Below are 22516 nucleotides of genomic sequence, written 5' to 3'. Positions count from 1 at the left end.
CGGTTGAGGCTGAAGGACCGAAAACCTGTGAGGCCAAACGACCGAATGCTTGAACACTTGAAGCCATGGATGACCGAGCGGTTGAGGTCGAAGGACCAAAAACATGTGAGGCCGAACGGCAAAATGCTGAAACGCTTGAGGCCACGAAAGGCCGAAGGACCGAAAACCTGTGAGCCTGAACGGCCGAATGCTTGAACACTTGAGGCCATGGAAGGCCGGACAATTGATGGCGAGTTGACGAACACCTACCAGGTTCCACAATAGGTAGATTGCCCTTATACTAGCGTGCGCTAGGTGTTCTTGGGCGAACATAACCTAGGCTAGGGGATGGTCCACTAAGTTTGATGTTCTGGGTGTTCTAGGGCGAACATCTACCAGAGGGAGTGTATCCCTATACGCAATAAGTTAGGTGTTCTAGGGCGAACATCTACCAGGTCTGGGAGTGTTTCCCCGATTTTGAGTTCTTCAACATGAACGGCTCTCTAGCGTTCGCCTTTATATACAAGATGTGCTTATCTGCACTGTAGAATAAGAAAAAGAGTAGTCAAACAAACCAATACATTTACAAGGTTTAGACAATTAATATTAAAAATAGATTATGTTATAAGGTCGATCGACCGAGAGAGTAAGACCGGAAAGTAAGACTGGTTGATCTTCTGTTGATTGTCTGGAGACCAAAATTTGAAACTCATACTAAGATGAACTCGTAAATTCTTTAGTGCCTTGTGACCTGTAAGATAATATCAAAAATCGAGACCATTCGATTTAGATGTAATTGTTTTAGACTCTTGTGACCTGCAAGATATATAATACCAGAAATAAAGTTGAGATCGTTCCGTCCTTCAAACCTGCTTTTGAGTCCAAACATGTATTTGAATGCATATATAATAATATATTGTCGAATATATGGTAATTTTCGAATGCATCTGAATGCGTGTATATTATGGAATGGTAATTTCCAAAGCGCTGCAGCTTTTGTGACTTTGTACTAAAAGTATTATATATATTGATGGAAATGGCAAGGACACTTGTCACCCGACATTTAGAATTGATCTTAAAGGGTAACACGCTATCCACGGCACCTGGGGACATTCCTCTACAAAGCCCCGAGCGAGCTGACGGACGGCGTGGCGGATGACGCGGAGCGGCTGTACTGATCAAGAAACGTGACATTGTTGCTGGGACATTCACCGGCAACGCTTGTTGTGTCCGGAGTGAGGCATATGAGCCAAATGCGAGCACAATTACAGCCTCGCTCTGCCCCTCGCGAGGCCACCACGACTTGACCCTATATTCATGCATTAAAAACATTAAATTTTTCTGATAGTGAAATCTTCACTACTTCTAAAACGGCCAAACGTGAGGGTGATCGGTGAGGGTGATCGATGGAGGTGCCGCAATAGAAGACTCTGCTCTTGTCGACGAAGAGAATGAGGTTTCCAGCGAGGGAACCTTGATGGCCCCGATGTGTGATGGTTGGCGAGAAGGGATGACGTCTTTGGTAGCGCCGATGCGTGGCAGCGTAGGTGAAGATGATGATTTCGTGATGGAGACAGTGAGGCGGCTCCCACAGAAAGGGTTGATTCTGATGGATATCGGTAATGATGGAAAAATTAACATTGATGAGATGTAAGAAGGGTTGCAGAACCTGTGCTTTTTCTCCCTGCAACTTATCAAGAAAAGTGTACAAGAAAAGATTAATGTTGAATAAATTTTAAATAACATATATAGGTTCAAAGAAAGCAAGGCGGGCTGCGATGTTGAGTTCCAAAGCTACAGCTTTATCAATAGCATGAAATTGCATTAACGAAACACCATTGGGAAGATACTTGAAGATACCCCTGATTTAGCACTTTCAAAGACTAGTATAAATGATTTATAGCATGAAATTTTTAAAATTCTGTATGACAGTGGGACGTTGAACGTATCCTTCATAAGTCGCAACAGGCAGTCACTTTCAACGCCTTATGCTCTGAAAATTATTTTCTCCTTATCAAGAAAAGTTTCACAGAAACCGAGGACGCTCCAAGTGACCCGTATCTGAAATTGCTTTATCAAGACGGCATGGTGAGCACTGATAAAGGTTGAATAATATATTAAAATACTAGATTATTCAGCAAAGAATAAAATAAACTTATGATGGCTAAATGTTTCGGAGTAGGAAGTTGTGACCAGGTTCACAACGTTGCCAGTGCCTGCATAAAAATATAAAATGTTGACCATATCTGGATTAAAAGTTGCAGCCTCGGCGATGAAATGGTGACAAAAAGTCTTCGTCTCGCCACTTTCTATCAAATCCCTATTTACCCCAAGAAACCCTAGAATCAATCGCACTACGGAACGGTCGATCATGAGGTTGTCGCCGACGAAAGTCGCGATCGGAGGTGATGGAAGACCGTGGGGTCCCCAGGCTTGGGATGGACTGGCGGATTTGAGGTGGCCTGAACGCCTATTTTAATTATGGGAAGCGCGAACTCATCAATCGGAGAAAATCCATTGACCGTTGTGCTGCTCATGATGAGCCCTGATTGTGGAGGACGGGTACGCCATCTCCCCGGGAGTGGTGGAGAAATGAACATAGTAGTGGTGATCGTTGGGCTTGTTGGAGATCCCACCCACCAGTAGTCTTTTTCTTTTTCGCTATTTCCCCAATCTTGATGAGGCTTGGTAGTACTGCACTGTGAGAAATGAGATAAAAATGTACGTTAATTGTAAAATAAAGTAAAAGCTTCGGACTTTTTTATGGCATATGAATGAAACAATGCTCTTACGTCACATTATATTGTTTTGTCAGGGGTTCAAGTAATTCTTTTTGAACCTGACGGTTGAACGAAGCCTTCTCTGATGTATCACTCTAAGAAATCTCAATAATAATATAAACAGTTGGCATTTTATCTGGTATGCATTAGTCACGGATGCATTTATATGTTGAGATGATAATAATATTTCAAATAGTTTATAAAGACTATAAAATAAATAATAAAATGAATAGTTATCTCTAAAGCCGCAGAAATTGGTTGGTGTTGATGGTGTTAATCCGAAGAAGCGATGTCGAGACCGAGCGCTCGTCTTGGCTCCTTGCACTATCAATGGGATGACGCTCGGCTCCACGGTGGGCGCCAAAATGTTTCGGTATAGATGTTTTCCGGTGTGTCTTTGTTGCTTTTAAATGTTTGGGACACTCGCTTCTCCTCAATTATTGTCGTTCGCGCTCCTTCAGCTCATACCGCTCGTCTACTTTCACCAACGGAGGGGGGAGGTACCTGCGAAGATACTCCAACGCTCAAGTCAGACGTGAGTTATGGAGCCTCAGCTCTCAAGAAAGTGATTATATTATCACTATAGAATATTATCTAAAGTCCATAAAACATAAGTGGAACCTACTTGGCTTTTGACTCTGTCATTGTATTTATAAGTGTTTCATAAGTCAAATAAAAATAACCTTAATTACCTGAAAATCTAGTTAGTTACTCATAAATATCTTAACCGCTTAAAATATCTTTAATAAGATATTTTATCTAATAAATATCTTTAATCATACTATACAGTTATAAAAATCAGTTTGTACAAGTTACCCATTTTAACAATTTTTTCCTTGCATGTCCTAATTCTGGAATTTATTTTCCCCAAATCAATTTTGAAACAATTTTTTGGATAAATACTCACCACTCTTATTTTAAAAAAATGTAAAATTAATTTAGTTAGTTTTAAAATATAGGCTTAATACCTCTTTTGGTCCCTCTTTAGGGGGGCAATGTTCAAGTTTGTCCTACCTTTTTTAAAAAGTTCAATGTGGTCCCAACTTGTGAAAAATCGGATTAAATTAATCCTTTTTGGTTACGGCGTCAAAATTTTAACGGTAGAGCTGCCTAGTTGGCCAACACTTAATAAGTTGTCCTATTTTTCTCATATGTGGAATATAATATGTTAATTTTGAATTTTAAAAGAACAATTTACTTGCCACACATCAGCTTTATGATAACTCTGCCATGGATCAAAGCTTTATGATAACTCCGCCATGGAAAATCTCTCGCTCTCCATAGCGGCCTCCGAATCAAGCCTGCCGGTGGCCATGCGGCTCTCCACTGCGATGAAAACGATACCATTGTGGGAAAAAGCACAATCACTGTCCATCTTCTTGCATGCCTCCTTTTTCAGATCCCCAAGTAGCAACACCAGCTCCTTGTTGAACACGACCACTAAGTAGAACCCCTCCAGCGGCTCATGCCCGAAACCAAACTTGGCACAACTCAAATCCCAAAAGATATCAATTTTACCAGATTGGACCTCCAAATTCTTGGACCCTTTTCTCTTTGAGAATAGCGATGGCTTTATCTCAACCTTGCAGAGACAATGATTTCCCAAATCATCAATTCCCACGCTCAAGCCTTGACCCATCAGAGTTTTGGTCCAGGGGGCCCATTTCAGAGGCGTCCGCTAGCGTCTTTGGGGCTGCTTCACCGTAGAGGAAGCCTCCAGGGCCTACGACACCGTAGCCACCTGCCCCAACGATCGCAGCTCTACAACCGGGATTCTACCTCTCAAAGGAACCCAAACTCAGATCAAACAAAAACCCAAATTCAAAAACCCTAATCCCAAATTGCAAGATTTGGGCCGCTATCCATTCCACTGCCATCGTCGGAGATGACACACAATGCATCACCACTCGGGACGAGCTCCATCGTCTCTCCGCAACAGTTGCCGAATGCGTTCTTCACTTTGCCGAAGAGCTCGTTAGCCTCGCAGTCTCCCTCTTCTCGCACAGATTCCTCTCTCTCGCTGAACATGTTATTTAACTTTCCAGTGCCACGAAATCACAAAAAGTGGACACCTCATTATGTTTTGTCCAGGAGGGCACTTGGACCGTTAAAAAATTAACACTGTAACCAAAAGGGATTTAATTGCACACTTTTTTCACAAGTTGGGATCACATTGAACTTTTTAAAAAAGGTAGGACGGACTTGAACATTGCCCCCCTAAAGAGGGACCAAAAGAGGTATTAAGCCTAAAATATAAAATCTAAAATGGTGAAGTGTGGAAAGAAATTTGATAAGGTGCGGGAAGAAATGGTGGAATGTGTGATAAAATCAATAGGAGAAAACTCAAAAGAGGCTTTTAGTCTGTGTACTCCTCAATTTATTTTAATACGATTTTTGAAATAAAGTTTCATTAATTTATTTGAATGATATGAAATATGTAAAAAGTTTATCATAATAAATTTGTCAAAAGAAATTTTCCAAAACGAATATAATGTCATAGTTTTGATTTAGACAGAATTTTTCGCACAATAAAATTAAATGATTATTTTACATCTTTAAAATTAGGTTTAAACCCTCCTTTGGTCCTCATATTTGTTTGTCAATTTCAAGTGGGTCATTGTGTTTTTTTCGGTCTCAATCGGGTCCATAAACTTGTAAAAATGAACCAATTAAGCCCTCTTTGTTAAGTTATCAGTAACGCCGTTTAATTGTGATGACATGGTGCACACATGTGTATACATCTTATATTACGTGTAAATTTTTATTTAATTTGTTATTAAGTCTTGTACAACTATATTATTTAATGGCTTAGATTAGGAATTTCTTCGTATTAAGAGATTAGGGTTCGTGTTCTGCCATGGTTGCAATGGATTGGGGCTTTGATTCTGCACTTTCATTGATGAGCTATGAAAGATCCTTGACCTTGCGTTCGAAGTAGATCCTCCACATGGTCATGAAGAGGTGGAGAAGCGTGCAGCCCTTGGCGAGGAAGGTTGGTGGATTTGGATGCGAGTGTGTATGAGGAATTGTCTTCGCCCCCGGGCAAGACCCGATGGTCTATGAGAGTCACCAAGTTGGGCTTGACCCTTCAGTTTTAAAGTCCTTTCCAGTGTTGGTGTTCCAACCGGAGAACTTCAAAGAAGGTTTGGAGTGTGCAATTTGTCTCTCTGAGATTATTGAAGGGGAAAAGGCCAGGCTTTTTCCGAAATGCAATCATGGGTTTCATGTGGATTGCATTGACATGTGGTTCCATTCGCACTCCACTTTCCCTCTTTGTAGGAACCCTGTTGGTTTTGATTCCACTAAAACAAGTGAAGAGAATGATTTCTCAGGGAACACTGAAACATCATCATCATCATCAATTGAAGAGAACTCAGGTGCTATGCATGGTTTACAGTCTTCAATTTTTCCCACAAATGTGTTGGTTTGGGGGAACCACACACAAGTTAGTTCTTTTGGGGTTTCCTTGGAAGAGGAAGAAGGTAATTCTCAGCAACCAACTTCTCCTCCATCATCTACACCACTTGCTTCTTCTTCAGATGATGACAATGTTAATGGTAGATGTCATGGAATGTTGGGGATTGATATTCCAATTGAGTGCACTTCCTCCTCTCTATCCCCTTCTGGAAGTAGGTGTGTTGAAGATGAGGTGAAATCACCAATGGCTGCTACATTGAGGTCATTTAAAAGGCTTTTGAGCCGAGACAAAAAGTTAAGTCCTTGTAGTCCAAGTTCTGTAGATGTGGTTCAAGCACAGAGCTAGAAATTTGTGGATGGAATCATTAATTATTATTTTTAGAAGAGTTTTTCACGAGAGATGGCTCTCAAAGAGTCATTGGTCTACCACTTCCTTTCCAATACTAGTGCACATAAATGGCTGAGGATGGTTGCTATACAGTATCTTGTTATACAATCATTTTTTCCTTCTTTTTTAATGTCTGTGCTTGAACTTTGAAGCACATTAAGCCAATTGTCTGAAATGTTTATATTGTATAAATGAGAAATTTCATCCCAGTAAAAGGGGAAAATGACCCAGTTTCTTTTGCACAAGCTGAACTTTATAGTATTATTGACTTAATTTTGATCCTTCCTTGCAATTAGCCTGATCCAATGCTAACTATATCTTAAATATAAAATGGTGAGTACAAGAGGCTCACTGTTACTGGTTTGATAGTATAATTTGAATAACATGTTTTCTGTTGTCAACACCATCCATAACTCGAGATGATGTTGATGGTGCTTCTAACTATGATCAGGATTTGATAAGATATACATTAATCTAAATCTTTCTACCAAAAGGAGGCCAAAAAGTATGGCCAATATTCACATCTTAGTACCAAAAGGAGGAAATAAAAAGGGGTAAAGAAGAATAAATTACTAAGAACTTCAAGATCATTGCGTTTATGGTCTCGAGTAATCTTTATATGACATATAACCCGATTTTATCAAAGGAGAAAGGGAGTGTTCATATTTCTTATATCAGGGAAATTACCAGTAGATCCTTTTGATTATCTCTGGTTCTTATGATCATGCTAAGCAATTAACATCTGAACTCCCTGCCATAAGCTATTCCTCGATGGATGGGGAAAGCAGGTGTTTGTTGCCCTTTCTCTTCTGGCTTATCTCCAAGTTCATCAGTTGGTTCACTGTCTTTTGAAAAATCAACTCTGAATCCAAATGCAAAGGTATGGAAGTTCAAGCCCAACTTTTGGACTGGAATTTGTTTTCCCGCTGTCTGGTTCTAGTCTTTTATGTTATTGTCTTATGTATGAGTTTCCCCTTTCGTGTTGTAAGGAATTCAAGCTTAACCCTAATGCAAAGAGGTTTATTCCATCACCTGCTCGGCCTCCCACTCCACCGTCCAATGGTTCCTTCTATTTTCCAACTAATGCAAAGAAATGGATTAACTGCCGAAAGTGAAATCTCTGAGAAACAAAGAAAAAATTCATTAATCCAAGAATTTAAGATTCTCATAACAGCGAAGCAAAAAGAAAGGAAAAGCATCTCAGATTTTCACTTATGGTTTCCAGATCTGCTGAGCGTTGAATGATAATGAGTAAAACGACCTAGGACCCACGAATTCCTACTCGATTTTGAAGTAATCACTTATGATTTCCATATCTCTTTGAGAAAGCATGGAGAACTTGGTATTGAAATTCATCGTTAGAAGAAGCTTATGAAGATTCGGGAAAGTGAAGAGTTGTGTGTTTCTCAACAGTCATTTTCTGAAAGGTTTATGAAAATCTCTTCGTCATAATTCCACGTAATATAAGATGTATACACATGTGTGCACCATGTCATCACAGTTAGACGGCGTTACTGATAACTTAACAGAGAGGACTTAATTGGTTCATTTTTACAAGTTTATGGATCCGATTGAGACGAAAAAAACACGATGATCCACTTGAGATTGACACACAAATATGAGGACCAAATGAGGGTTTAAACCTTAAAATTATATTTAGTTTGTAAAAAATTAAATATGTTGTCAATCAAGATTTTAATATTCTATACTGCAAAATTTTCTTATATAAATAAACAGTCACAATTATTGAAACCTCGTACAAAGTCTATGTTATTAAAATGTTTGTATATAGTTTTATAAAAAATTAAAAACACTTAGATTTGCAAAAGATTTACTTCTACTCACTACAAAAATATACAATTTTTTTGGGAGTTTTTTTTTTCGTTTCCGACAGTTTTAACCCCCAGAAAGTACTTTACCCGGGGTTAGAAAAACCCTTGAGAAAAGTTGCATCACTATTAGCGGGGGTTTTGCCAAAATCACTGGTACTAGCGGGGGTTTTGTCAAAATTGTCGGTCCTAGCAAGGGTTTTGCCAAAATTGCTGGTACTAGCGAGAGTTTTGATAAAACCGCCAGGACTAGCGGGAGTTTTGCCAAAACCGTCGGTACTTGTGAGGGTTTCCCAAAAGCGTCGAAAATGTGAATAATTCTTTTTTTTTATTATTCAAATGATTTGATTATCATAAATAAACCAAAATTAAATAATATGAAACTAAAATTAAATGTATACATTAAATATAAACCAAAATATTATTATATGAACTGTAAACATTAAAAGTACAATTAATATTTCGTAAAAATTAAAATAAACATGTTATGAATAATAATCATTAGTTTTGTAGTTTTTCATTGTCTTCATCATTTCGTACTTCTTCATTGTCTTCATCATTTGGTACTTCTTCATTGTCTCCATCATTTGATAGGCTTTCTTTTTCATATACACCTACAATATAAAATAATAATTAATTGATAATATATTAAAAAAATTATTAGACAAATTTAAGAATTATTGATGGGTGAAAAATGTTAAAATGTGATATAATATAAACTACATAGCTAACTTAGAAAACTTGTCATAACACTTTCAATATTAATCCAAATTAAGATACATTCATTAAGAATAAAAACTGAAATGTCAACACTTTCCAAGGTGAAATGAAATAAAGTAAAAAACGTGAAATGTTTGTGTGGCTGACTCATAAGGAAAAATCATTTTCATAAGTCAAAATAACATTTTAAATTACTAACAAGTTTATACTATGATGAAAAAACTGAAAGGATTATGATGTTATTGCAAATGAAAAAATAAAAAGGATTACATATAATCTCAAAAAGAAAATTCAAAAGATATTGGTAAAATTTACATATAAAATTTAGTTATAGAACAAAATAAATTATTCAGTATAAATGATAAATCAAAACACAACAATGAGATTATGTATTTTATCTAATCAAACTTGTTAACAAATGGTGGAAATCAAATAATGAGATTATGTATTTCACCTGTATGATAAATGGCACGAATATCCAAAAAGTTATAAAGAAATTGAATTACCAGGTCTTATAGACAAGACCTAGCCATCAAAGTTATCACAAACTGAAAACTATGAAATTGACAATTGAGTGAGGTAGATGGAAAGTATGGTAAATAAAAATCAATACATTTGATCTTCCTATAACCCTTAAAATGTAGTCCATTTTTTTGTATTTCTATAACCTTCAAAAACTATAGTGGGGATACAGATAAGATGACTTCAAATTTTGTTTATAAATTCCTACATGAGAATCGTAAAATCCCACATGAAGAAAATATTTCCAAAGTTCCTCTTATGTTATGCTATGCATTAGCATTAAGACTGCCAGAAACCAAAGAAAATATGACAGAGAGAAGATATGAAGGATATTGTTGGTTGAACAAAACTCTACACGACATAGGAGACAAGTCTCTCTTACTAGGTGCCCCCTTTAAAAAGAAATTCTCCTTTCACACATAAACCATTATTTTTCACAAAATAATGAAAAATAGTCTGATTTTGATTTATGGACTTTATAATAAAAGATATAAACAAACTCACATCTCACAAAGAAAGAAGGATGAATGGATTAAATTAAACAGAGGAAAATAGAAATTAGAGAAAAAGATGGAAAAACCCCTAAATTTACCTGAAAAGACTATTTTTCTGAAAAACAAGACGTATCTAATAATACATAGGACATACCTAGCTATAATTCAAGTTGTGCCTAAACGTATCAGTCATACTAAATGCATGAATTTTGTTTTATTTTAAATTAACTTCGATAAGTACCCAATTCCAAGTGTACTCAATTTGTACCAGTACCCCTGAGAAGTAATCTTCTATAAAACACAATGCATATGCAGTTACAAAACAAAGTAAACAGTATTCTGCAAGAGCTTCTGTTCAACTACTTCCTTCTTTGATCTTTACAGAAACCCAATATATAGCCAGCTGTTCTGAATATCTAAGGTTAAGTCCCAACTGCCACGAATAATCGATTATTGTAAGTGATAATCGATTATTCAAGTCCGTTACAGGTTTTTCAAAAATGTGATAATCGATTATATGAGGTGATAATCGATTATTTCTGGATGACTTTGTGATAATCGATTATTGTCATTCCATAATCGATTATTGCAGTTAAAAATGCAAGTTATACAAAGTTTACAAGACTTTCCTATTATATTTAATTTCTACAAATTGCTTTTAAATAATTCTAATATCTTCTTCAACTAAAACTTCTTGCAGCATCATCAAAACAATTTTCTTCAAGATTTACCAATACTCCTTATTGGTAACAATCTCCCCCTTTTTGATGATGATCAAAAAATTCAATTTTAAAAGCAATTTTGGCTTACCTGCAAAACATACAAGCTAACAGACAACAACAGAGTTAGCAATACCTGTATTAATTTATATTTCTCCCCTTATATTATTCTTCTCCCCCTTTTTGATCATAAGCAAAAAGATTTGATGTAAAAAGCTCCCCCTAAATACGATCTCCCCCTCAATTAAACAAAGTATGCATATAATCAAGAGATCATTTTATTTATGAAAAGAAGGATTACATTATAAGAAGAAACATAAAAGACAGAATTATAACATAGATGAAATAGCAAGCAAACAACAAAACATGCTAACATAGAACCTACATCTAAAACTCAGGACTAGGAGATCTTTCTAGAGGTTGAAGGTTGAGATGATTCTCGATGTTAGATAGGTGAACATCAAGATCAAGAAATTGATCAACCATGTACTCATCAATAGATTGTTGCCACTCATAAATCTCCTCAAAATGTGTTCTTTGTGCTAGACTCATATCCTCTAATTGCTTAGATAATCTAGCAAAATGTTCTTCCATGGAGAGTGAGGAGGATGAGGGCATGGTAGATGGACCAGCATCAGAAGGAGCAGCAACACTAACTGGTTCTGCCATATGAGTATCGATGTCATCATCTTCATCTTCATCAGGATGGTCATCATCTTTATGAATGAGAACTCGTCCTCTAATAATGAATCTCATCTGACGAAAGGTAGTATCTCCAATTTCCGAGCCAACAGCTTGAATGGCTTGGACAAGTTCTCCTTCAACATTTACACCTTTGTACTCCAAAATCCTAAAAATAAGAAGAGCATAGGGAAATTGATAAGAATTTGCAAAAATAATGCAAGGTGAGTTTGAGATGTCTATGATGGGTGAGCTGAATTTCTTTTTAGGACTACAGATAAAACAGATGGTGGGGGTACTCTTATTTCCCAAACAAAATATTGTAGAGAAATTCTTAAGAAATTTGGTATGGATACGTGTAAAGAAGCTAGTACACCTATGGGTACTTCATGCTATTTAGATAAGGATGAATCTGGAAAAGGAGTAAATGAAACTATGTTTAGAGGCATGATAGGATCTTTATTGTACTTAACTGCTAGTAGACCAGATATTATGCAAAGTGTATGTGTGTGTGCTAGGTACCAAGCAAATCCTAAAGAATCTCATTTGACTGCTGTCAAGAGAATCTTAAAATACCTTAAGGGAACCAGTTCTTTTGGACTTTGATATCCATCTGATGCTTCACTTAGTTTAATAGGTTATTCTGATGCAGACTATGGTGGTTGTAAAATTGATAGGAAAAGTACTAGTGGTACTTGTCATTTTCTGGGTTGTTCTTTGGTATCCTGGAATTCAAAGAAACAAGCGTGTGTAGGCTTGTCTACCACTGAAGCTGAATATATTGCTGCTGAAAATTGTTGTGCCCAAATTTTGTAGATGAAACAGCAACTGGAAGACTTTGATATCTTCCTTGATAATATTCCTTTAAAATGTGATAATACTAGTGCTATAAATTTAACTAAGAATCCCATAATGCACTCAAGGACTAAGCACATTGAGATTAAACATCATTTCTTGAGAGACCATATTCAAAAGGGGTATTGTCAAATTGAATATGTTGATACCTTACATCAATTAGCTGATATTTTCACCAAGGCGCTACCTAAGGATAGATTTTTTGAGCTTAGAAGAGAGTTAGGAGTATTAGACATGTCTTAGGATCAACGCTTATGAAAATTTTCACATTTTCGTAAAATTTACGCTTAATAATCGATTATTCAAACTTAAAACTCAAATTTGGGAAATTTTGAACGAATAATCGATTATCATCAGGCATAATCGATTATCATGCAATTTCTGGGCAGTGATTCTCTAGCCATAATCGATTATCACGCTGACAGTTTCAAAAATAAAGCCGTTGGAGCATCCCATAACGGCTATAAACGGCCATAAACGGCTAGTTTTTCCATTCTTCTTATAAATAGCCTCCTATAATCGATTATTAGACACTTCTTTGCACCCAGAAACTGTTGAAATCAAATCTTGAGCTCAAAACCTCTCCATTTTTATTCACTTTCTCAAATCTCACTACCTCAAACTTTCTCCATGGCGGATTCAAGAAGACATCGCCACAGAGCTGCTGGAGCATCTTCTTCCTATCAACCACGTCCTACAACCATTGATGGGTGGATTTCAGATCAAGGAAAACATGCAGACTATGTTAATTCTTGGCAAGAAAGAAGAATCATGGCGGTAAAGTATATTCGCCTTGATTGTTTCCGTTTTTATGGATTTCAATTTTCAGATCTTTTTTCTGTTCAAGGACTCACGAATCTGGTGGAGCAAAAAGGTTGCATTTATCCCGATCTCATAAGAGTTTTCTACTTCAACTTGAGATATCGAGATGGGATTATATCCACTAAAGTAAAGGGTGTCCGCATAATTTTAGATGATGATGTGTGGACCAACGTTGCTCAACTTACCATCTAGGATGATGCTGTAAAAGTTCATCTAGGACTTCAAGATTTCAATAGGTTGATGACTTTCCAATCCTTCTTGCGTCACCCTGAACAGCAGACTAATCGAAGGCAATTGCTTGTTGGAGGTTTCAAGGTTGAAGAAAGGCTGATTCACTACTTGATTGTCTGGATACTATGTCCTAGAGCAACCAATCATGCTCAATGCTCTAAGCAGGATCTACTTCTTCTGTATGGGATCCTAAATCACATACACATCGATTGGCCTGCTCTCATTGCTGACACAATGGTAAAAGCTAAGAAATCCCATTCTTATCAATTTCACTATGCTCTTCTTATTTCTAGGATTTTGGAGTACAAAGGTGTAAATGTTGAAGGAGAACTTGTCCAAGCCATTCAAGCTGTTGGCTCGGAAATTGGAGATACTACCTTTCGTCAGATGAGATTCATTATTAGAGGACGAGTTCTCATTCATAAAGATGATGACCATCCTGATGAAGATGAAGATGATGACATCGATACTCATATGGCAGAACCAGTTAGTGTTGCTGCTCCTTCTGATACTGGTCCATCTACCATGCCCTCATCCTCCTCACTCTCCATGGAAGAACATTTTGCTAGATTATCTAAGCAATTAGAGGATATGAGTCTAGCACAAAGAACACATTTTGAGGAGATTTATGAGTGGCAGCAATCTATTGATGAGTACATGGTTGATCGATTTCTTGATCTTGATGTTCGCCTATCTAACATCGAGAATCATCTCAACCTTCAACCTCCAGAAAGATCTCCTAGTCCTGAGTTTTAGATATAGGTTCTATGTTAGCATGTTTTGTTGTTTGCTTACTATTTCATCTATGTTATAATTCTGTCTTTTATGTTTCTTTTTATAATGTAATCCTTCTTTTCATAAATAAAATGATCTCTTGATTATATGCATACTTTGTTTAATTGAGGGGGAGATCGTATTTAGGGGGAGCTTTTTACATCAAATCTTTTTGCTTATGGTCAAAAAGGGAGAGAAGAATAATATAAGGGGAGAAGTATAAATTAATACAGGTATTGCTAACTCTGTTGTTGTCTGTTAGCTTGTATGTTTTGCAGGTAAGCCAAAATTGCTTTTAAAATTGAATTTTTTGATCATCATCAAAAAAGGGGAGATTGTCACCAATAAGGAGTATTGGTAAATCTTGAAGAAAATTGTTTTGATGATGCTGCAAGAAGTTTTAGTTGAAGAAGATATTAGAATTATTTAAAAGCAATTTGTAGAAATTAAATATAGTAGGAAAGTCTTGTAAACTTTGTATAACTTGCATTTTTAACTGCAATAATCGATTATGGAATGACAATAATCGATTATCACAAAGTCATCCAGGAATAATCGATTATCACCTCATATAATCGATTATCACAATTTTGAAAAACTTGTAACGGACTTGAATAATCGATTATTCGTGGCAGTTGGGACTTAACCTTAGATATTCAGAACAGCTGGCTATATATTGGGTTTCTGTAAAGATCAAAGAAGGAATGTAGTTGAACAGAAGCTCTTGCAGAATAGTGTTTGTCAGAGGAAGTTCTCAGAAGCTATAGTTCAAGTTCCCTTGCTTGGTCTCGTGAACAGGAGAGGCTCGCGTTTCTTGAGTCGATATTCGGAGCAAGCTCTCTTCGAGTTAGCAAGGTGCTCTGCCTGGTCTCGTGAATAGGAGAAGCTCGCGTTTCGTTTGTCGATAGTCGGAGCGGTTCTCTTCGTGTTGGCAGAGTGTTCTTTTTCCGGTTCGTTCATCGAAGAAAGGTTTATTTATTTTTTTTATTCACTATTTGTTGTAATCTGTGAAACATCTTTTTAGTGGAACAGTTAATCACTTTTTATAGTGATTAACGACTGGATGTAGATTCTGTTGAATCGAACCAGTATAAAAATTACTCGTGTGATTTTCTATTCCTACATTTTTTATCTTTTACGCATATCAATTGTTCGATAAATTTTCTGAAAGAAAATTGATTTTCTAAAAACAGACCAATTTATTTTAAAAAGGTGACCGAACACGCTTTCTGCTACTCTAAGTTTTATTCCGCTGCGTTACACTCTGTCTGGTACCAACAAAGTGTACTTTTAAATGAAACAAAAGAAGTCCAGAGAATGATAACTAAATAAAATAAAATAGCTATACAAATTAGAAGCCTTTGTCTCAAACCTTATGTTCAAGGGAATGAAGAAACCTGCACCATGATACATGAGATAATTGTGACTCAACATATTGCTGCAGAGTAGATACAAAATGGTTTATCTGGTGCCTGTCATTGAAAGTAGAACAAGGATTCTTAGAATTACAAATATCAATATAAAAGTTCATCTTCAGTATTTAAAGAGTGCTCATCAAGTATCCCTTTATAATTAGTGGGAAAAAAATGGGTAACTGTTGTATCTTTCAGAACCCTACCCACAGAAAATACCATCTGAACCTCCATACATTTAGAAAAACAACTTTCAATACCTCATCTTCATCAATATATTAAGATGCCCTGCCTCAAGTTGTAGTTCATAATTTTTATCTTTGTTGGTTGCGTCCATCAAATCCTGTTCACCAAAATTTATAGAAAATAAATTCCATTACAATAACACAATAAGAGTCCTTGAATTCTTTTGGAAATGAACACAGGTAAAAGAAAAAAAGAAAAAGTTCCAAGAAATCACACCTTTAATGAGCACCAGACATCTGTCAATGAAAAAATGGCAAGCTTCACTTCTATCAAAAAGCTGAATATATCAGCATATATTTTCAATGCGGCAGGTGTTAAAACAACACTGAGTGGCCAGTGCACATGGTAACCCAGCCCTAAGAAATCAAAAGAACGAACCCCTGCCAATATTTACAAATTCATTAGTTGATGCCAAAGTCAGGATAATTGGTGGGGGATCTTATAGAGCTTGCTATGAAACTAAAAATAGAAATAACATTAACAACTGTATCAATAAAAATGTTCAAAAGCCGAATGCTAATCAATGTTGTTCACAGTAAATTATTTTTGCGGTGATTTTTATTTACACGGGAAATGAGTACAGTAGTATGGTATAAAGGCACTCATATGGAAACTGAAAATCCTATCTAATTTAATTATATAAAATGGCTGGAAATTTTTTAAAATTTTAAAAATCAAATGAAACTTGACTAAATGAAGAATTGTAATAGAAAAGTATCATTAAAAATATAGTTGGCATTTGTAGTTAACTTGAAATAATGATTTTGTCCTTTCTTTCAGATTGTGATGAAAATAGCATACTAGGTCTCTAGGAAAAGTAAAAATTGATTCCAACAGGGGAATCCTCTTTTTATAGTAGTATGGATGTACACCTATAGCAGATGCAGAAAGAGGAAATTTCCCATGTCCTTTCATATACACAAACAACATATCCTTGTGAGAATCTTGTTCACAAGAAGACTTCTGAATTGACAACTCAAGTAGACCTTGAATTTCTGAAAGTCCCTTATTTGCTTCAGTAACAGACCACTTCTGTAATTTCAAGTAAACCAAAGAATGAGTAAACACAACATTATTTAAGGACAACAGTCAGCTGCAAGATATGAATCTATGAAATATTCTACAAGTTATTCAGAATCAGAATTTAGGAATACATGATGCGAAAGAGACAAGATAAACAAATCTGCCCAATCAAACACAACAATGTATCTACAAAATCAAAAGGAACTTTGATCAGATTATGTATTTTATCTAATCAAACTTGTTAACAAATGGTGGAAATCAAATAATGAGGAAGAAGAAGGGGGCAACCTGGACTTCAGATGAGGGTTTGGTTTTGAGCATTAAGCAATCAACCATGGCTTTGCATCAGCGGGAACAATGTCTCACCATTGTTCTAATTTTCAAATCGCAATTAACACCCAAAGGTTGAGAGCTGCACTGTGAGAAACACAACAAACACTGCCGCCCAACCGTTACCGAAACACTGACACACTTTGTAATTGTTAGTCTATCCTTTTGTCGAACAATTGGAAGGCAGAATGGGAGGGAGGAAGAAGTTCATCGACAAGAAGAAATCTACCACTTTCCAACTCATCGCTCGCGACTCCTCTGACTCTTCTTTTTCCCAATCCGACCGCGTCTTCGTCCGCATCGACAACAACCCCGTTTCCTTCCCCGACGCTGAAGACGCCGACGATGCTACCAGTGACTATGACGACTATGATGGAGTTACCGGTGACTACGACGACGACTAGGACGTCAGGAAGGAAATTCTGGAGCTAGGGTTTCCGGATGATGGTTATAACTACTCGAAGTTAGGTTTTGGGAAAATGTTACAATAGCAGAACCAGAACGCCTCGAAGCTAGTAGTGCACGATACTTTGCGATTAAGGGTGAAGCTTGAAGCTTCCTTCTCCACCGAATTGGGACGCAAAGAGAATTCTTTGAGATGCAAAGAGAAGTTACGGAGGATGAAAATAAGAATTGAAATCGCAAATGAAAAAAACAGCTGGAAACTTTTTGCAAATGAAAAAAACAGCTGGAAACTTTTTGCAAATCAAAAAAACAATTAATCTTAACTGCCGTTTTATTTTTACCGCCAGAAATTACCTGAGGTTTACAAAACCGCTTGAGAAAAACCTCCACTACAATATCTTATTTTTGTAATGACTTTTTTTTATTCAAAATGAATATTTTTTGTAAAGTAAAAGGTTCATGAATTCATCTGATCCATAGATATTTTTGTAACTTTTTTAATAGAGGAGTTTTTAGCTATGTTAATTTTTTTAACCTCAAACCATGTAATGACAAAAGCCAAATTAACAAGTTACAAAATACAATTTTGAAAAAGTTTTTGCAATGAGCTCTTATTTTGAATTTTAATGTTTTTCTTTATATGAAGTATTTTTCTCTTGTTCTTCCTCTCCAACCATCTGTGTAACGTGATGCAATGATGAAAGATAGTGTAGGTTTTTACTATTAGTGCAAAGGTGCAGTTAGTAATGTGGGGGATGCAGAAAGGAATAACATAAAAAAAGCTGCCTGAGGCCCGAGGTTTGGTTTGGTATGCTCTCTGTTACAAGTCCCAAATCGATATTTGTTTTTAGTGTTTGCTTCCTACAGCTGCATATTGCTGTATGCACTCCCTTAATTTTGAAAATGAGATTTGCATCCTTGATGGTGTATTTCAGCTGAGATTTCCGGGGTACCTACTCTGGGAAGCCTCCAAAATAGAGCAAATATGATGAATTCATAACAGAACATTGAAGATTTGAAGTCGCAATCCAATAACATCTAGAACGGGGATTTGTACAATCTTTAATTATTTGTTTTCAATGTTAGTTCAACATTAGGTTAAATGCTAAATTATACATTTGAGAGTAATGAAAATGAGTGAAAGTACATTCTCTATCATCACTATCCCTTAGACCCATAATCATCAGATAGCAAATTGGCAACAATTAGAAAGGAATTCCAAGTTCCTAAAACATCAGAACTTAGAATATTTATAACAGTAAAAAGGGTAATCAATCAACCTGGTAGTACAAAATCAGTCCTCTATTCCGGACTGTAGAGTAGATTTTTAAATTAAAACTTTTATAAATATCAAACATTTTGAAAACTTAAGAAAATTAATTCTGAATTAGTCAATTTTAAATTTCAATTCAAAATATGAAAAAATATTAAAAATAAATAATTCATAAAAATAAAAAAGAAATTATGAGAGTACATGAAAATCCCACATATGACTAGTGGATGCTAATGGCCCAAGTTGATGGAGGTTTGAACTCCTTTCTTTGTCTTCTTTATAAATTTAAATGGAAAATATAACCCCTAGTTGATATTTGTATGAAAAATATAAAATTCATAATTATTTCATATATCAAATACTTTATAACAAATTAAATGTAAAACATATACCAATATGATTAGAAGAGTTATATAATTCTTTTAAATTTTTATGTACATATTAAATCAATCATGTATCAATCGAAAATTATATCAGTTAACTTATCGGTATAATGATTTCCTTTTAAAAAATATAAAAAAAATATAAATCGATGTTATCTTCTCTAACATTTCAATGAATCACTCATTGATATAAAAGATCGTAACATATTAAAGAAGAATCATTTTCCAACCAAACCTTCTAAAATCTCTACCTTCAAGCATGCACCAAAGCATAAATAGTCTCATAAATGCAGCCTAGATAGAAGTTTGTAGTAATAAAAAAACTGAAAAACTATTCACATATTCATTCTAACTTCCTCTAAATATCATCACATGAAGCCAAATAAAAACAGCCTTAGTTGCACCATCAATATTTACCTTACATTACCTTACATCAATTAATTAACTGATAGAACTTTCCATGCAGTTGATTCAACTATTAAATAAAAGTTGAGGTCTTTGTTATTTTTAAGCTAAATAGAATTAAAAAATATTCAAAATTTAAACAATGACAAATACGATAACATGTATCATGAAAAAATAATACACTACAAAAATAAATATAAGGGTTAAATATGTTTTTACTCCCTAAACTATCAAGCGATTTTGGGTTTCATCCCTCTTCGAAAGATTTGTTCATTTTCGTCCTCTTAGTTTTGAAACTCTTATTTTTAGTCCTTAAAATTGAACGATGTAAGTTTTCTTTGATGTGGCAAACAACGAGCCCACGTGTGATGCCATCTTCCCTTGTATGTGTGTGCCACGTTGTTTTTTTTCTAAATGTCACCAACCTAGAAACGCTTATATTCTCCAAACAGAAACCCTAATCCTCCTTTGTCGCCAGTCATGTTGCGTCGCTACAAGGTCGTCACTGTCGAAAAACTGCCATCAACACCACGAATCCTTCAAGCTCACATCGGACCACCACCATGAGCAATCATTTGCCACTATCGCGAGCCCCTACAGCCTCTATCATCAGATCGCGCAAGCAACCCCTAAATCGTTGCGAGTTCAGAGCGCGAGCATCCTCCTGTGCGAGCCATCCTTCATCGTCCTTCACTGTCAATGTCGCCGTCAAGACCACTCAGAGCTTCTTCTTCGCGTCGCAAGCGACGTCGTTCAACCTCCTGTGGTTCAATTTATGACTAATTGGATTAGACACTAGGTTAGTGGTTACACAGAGCAGGGAATTCGTGTAATATAATATGATTTTTTGTTTTATTCTATGTCTTTGATTCAGAAATGTTCAGTTTTTAGCCCTTCTTTAATGAAGCAAATTGCTTCCAGTGAGAAGAACTTGAGACTGTAATCAAACCCTTCATTTTTTTAGGGCATGAGGGGTTAAATCCAAACATTAAGGGGTATTGCTTTTTATTTAAGTTTCCTCCTCATCACCCAGCATACAGTGAGTTTTGCACATTTGTATATTGATAAAGAGTAAACAGGTTCTTGTTGCAGTCTGCAACTTTTGATCATTTGCAATTTGGGAATTTGAAGAAAGACCTCAGTTTGGTTGGCTTGTGCAGAGGAGAGCAATGTCGGTGGTGATGATGGTGTTGTCTGGCCGGAGTGGATTTCTTCTACAGATAGGAGGCTGCTTCAGGCAACGGTAGTGAAAGCCGATGTGGTGGTGGCTACGGACGACAGTGGAGACTTTATCGGAGGTGATGGACGCTGCCCCGTTGAAGAGTAGTAAAAGAGAGAAAAAAAAAGAGAAACGTGGCAAGGAAAGCTAGCATCATAGGTGGTTTGCCATTTGCCACATCAAAAAAAACTTAACGCCGTTCAATTTTAAGGACTAAAAATAAAAGTTTCAAAACTAAGAGGACGAAAATGAACAAACCTTTCGAAGAAGGACGAAACCCAAAATCGCTTGATAGTTTAGGGACTAAAAACATATTTAACCCTAAATATAATAAGTTTATAATTTTCTAATAAAGTTAGATAAGAAATAAAAAATAATTAATGGAATGATTGTAAGTTTAGAAAAAAGAAATTTTGGAATGATTCATCCACTATTTACAAAAATTATTTCATCCATAAATTAAATTGTGTATATATTTTGTTCATGCCCTTTATGAAAAAATAGAGTATAAAACGTCATTTAAACAAATGTCATCAAAGTCTTTCTCATGTGATAAACAAAGTTCTGTAGGGAATTGAAGAATCAATAATATTCATATCTTTGAAGGATTGAAGAGCTTACATTGGTTGATCACTTTCTGCACATCAAGGTGTATTGTACCATATCAGTTTTTATTTGCAATCAAGTCTGATTGTTGTTCCCTGTTGTTGTTGGCCAAGAAGAAGGACTTAGAGGAGTTCTTGTGACTTAGAGTGGGGTATCTCTAAGGGTTGACATAAAGAGGATTGTTCTTTTTGGGTGTATTTACTACAGTTGATTTGAAGTTGAGAGAAGAGTACATTGAGAGGATTTTCTCTGTATCTTGCTTGTAAGAACTCAATCAATATAGTGGAAACATTTCAATCTAAGGTTGATTGAAAGAAGACTGGATGTAGGCTTGGCCGAACTAGTATATATCACTATGTGAATCTCTCTTCCCCCGCTCTTGGTTGAGACACTTAGCCTATCTTTTTCTGCAAATCTCATATTAGTAACCTTCTCTCTAAATCTTTTCTTTAAATTACTGTATAGATGTCTTAAACCTAACCTATGTTCCACACCTTCTAAAATTTAATAAAAAAAACTTATTTATAGACTCTACAAATAATGAATTAGTATTTATTACGTTTTCATTTATCATAATCATTAGTAATTTATAATGAAAATGTTTGTACCTTTTGTTCATTAAATATGAAGACCCAACACTTGGTTTGATATCACCTATATCATCCAATAATGAAAAACCATCTCCAAGTTTCTTTGCTTTCACTTTCCACAACTACAAACGAAAGGACAAAATATTGGTCATTTAAATCTCTTCTTACTACCACCAACAACTAGCCACTTATTTTCAAGTGGTAGTCATAAACACCTATAAAAGGTCTACAACCACCTAAAAACTCTTTCTTAAAATAATCCAAACAAGTAAAAGCTTTTAAACCTTGGCTGCAAATTTGAACTAGGTTGATTAACTTGAATCTTACTGGTAGTTCATCAAGACACTCTTAGTTCAGCCATATAATCAAATAATGACATATTGGTTTTGGTCCATCTTCCTCAAGTACATCAA

General features: G+C 35.8%; 3 protein-coding genes across 5 annotated transcripts; 1 reads left to right on the top strand and 2 right to left on the bottom strand.

Moving 5' to 3' along the window:
• Positions 1 to 4002: 4002 nt before the first annotated feature.
• LOC108336782 (uncharacterized) lies at positions 4003 to 4398 on the bottom strand. Its single transcript, XM_017573240.1, has one exon. The coding sequence runs from the start codon at positions 4396 to 4398 to the stop codon at positions 4003 to 4005; it is 396 nt and encodes a 131-aa protein (XP_017428729.1).
• A 1161-nt stretch (positions 4399 to 5559) lies between these two features.
• LOC108337819 (RING-H2 finger protein ATL60) lies at positions 5560 to 6788 on the top strand. The gene has a single exon (XM_017574417.2). It carries the CDS (start codon positions 5812 to 5814, stop codon positions 6520 to 6522), a length of 711 nt encoding a protein of 236 aa, XP_017429906.1. The 5' UTR covers positions 5560 to 5811; the 3' UTR covers positions 6523 to 6788.
• Positions 6789 to 8795: 2007 nt separating this feature from the next.
• LOC108338515 (gamma-tubulin complex component 3-like) lies at positions 8796 to 17886 on the bottom strand. 3 transcript variants are annotated; one of them, XM_017575435.2, is made up of 6 exons: positions 17181 to 17886; positions 16742 to 16901; positions 16086 to 16249; positions 15884 to 15966; positions 15584 to 15683; positions 8796 to 9007 (listed from the first exon to the last, which is right to left on the bottom strand). In XM_017575435.2, exons 1-6 carry the CDS (start codon positions 17226 to 17228, stop codon positions 8879 to 8881), a joined length of 684 nt encoding a protein of 227 aa, XP_017430924.1. In that variant the 5' UTR covers positions 17229 to 17886; the 3' UTR covers positions 8796 to 8878. The 3 variants fall into 3 exon arrangements, with proteins under 3 accessions (XP_017430924.1, XP_052724236.1, XP_017430925.1); XM_052868276.1 differs by having other exon boundaries at positions 16856 to 16901; XM_017575436.2 differs by lacking the exon at positions 8796 to 9007 and adding an exon at positions 11111 to 11698.
• Between the last annotated feature and the right edge of the window lie 4630 nt (positions 17887 to 22516).

The sequence above is a fragment of the Vigna angularis genome, chromosome 9, assembly GCF_016808095.1.
Source record: "Vigna angularis cultivar LongXiaoDou No.4 chromosome 9, ASM1680809v1, whole genome shotgun sequence".
Classification (NCBI taxonomy): domain Eukaryota; kingdom Viridiplantae; phylum Streptophyta; class Magnoliopsida; order Fabales; family Fabaceae; genus Vigna; species Vigna angularis.
This window is presented reverse-complemented; position numbering and strand designations above follow the sequence as displayed.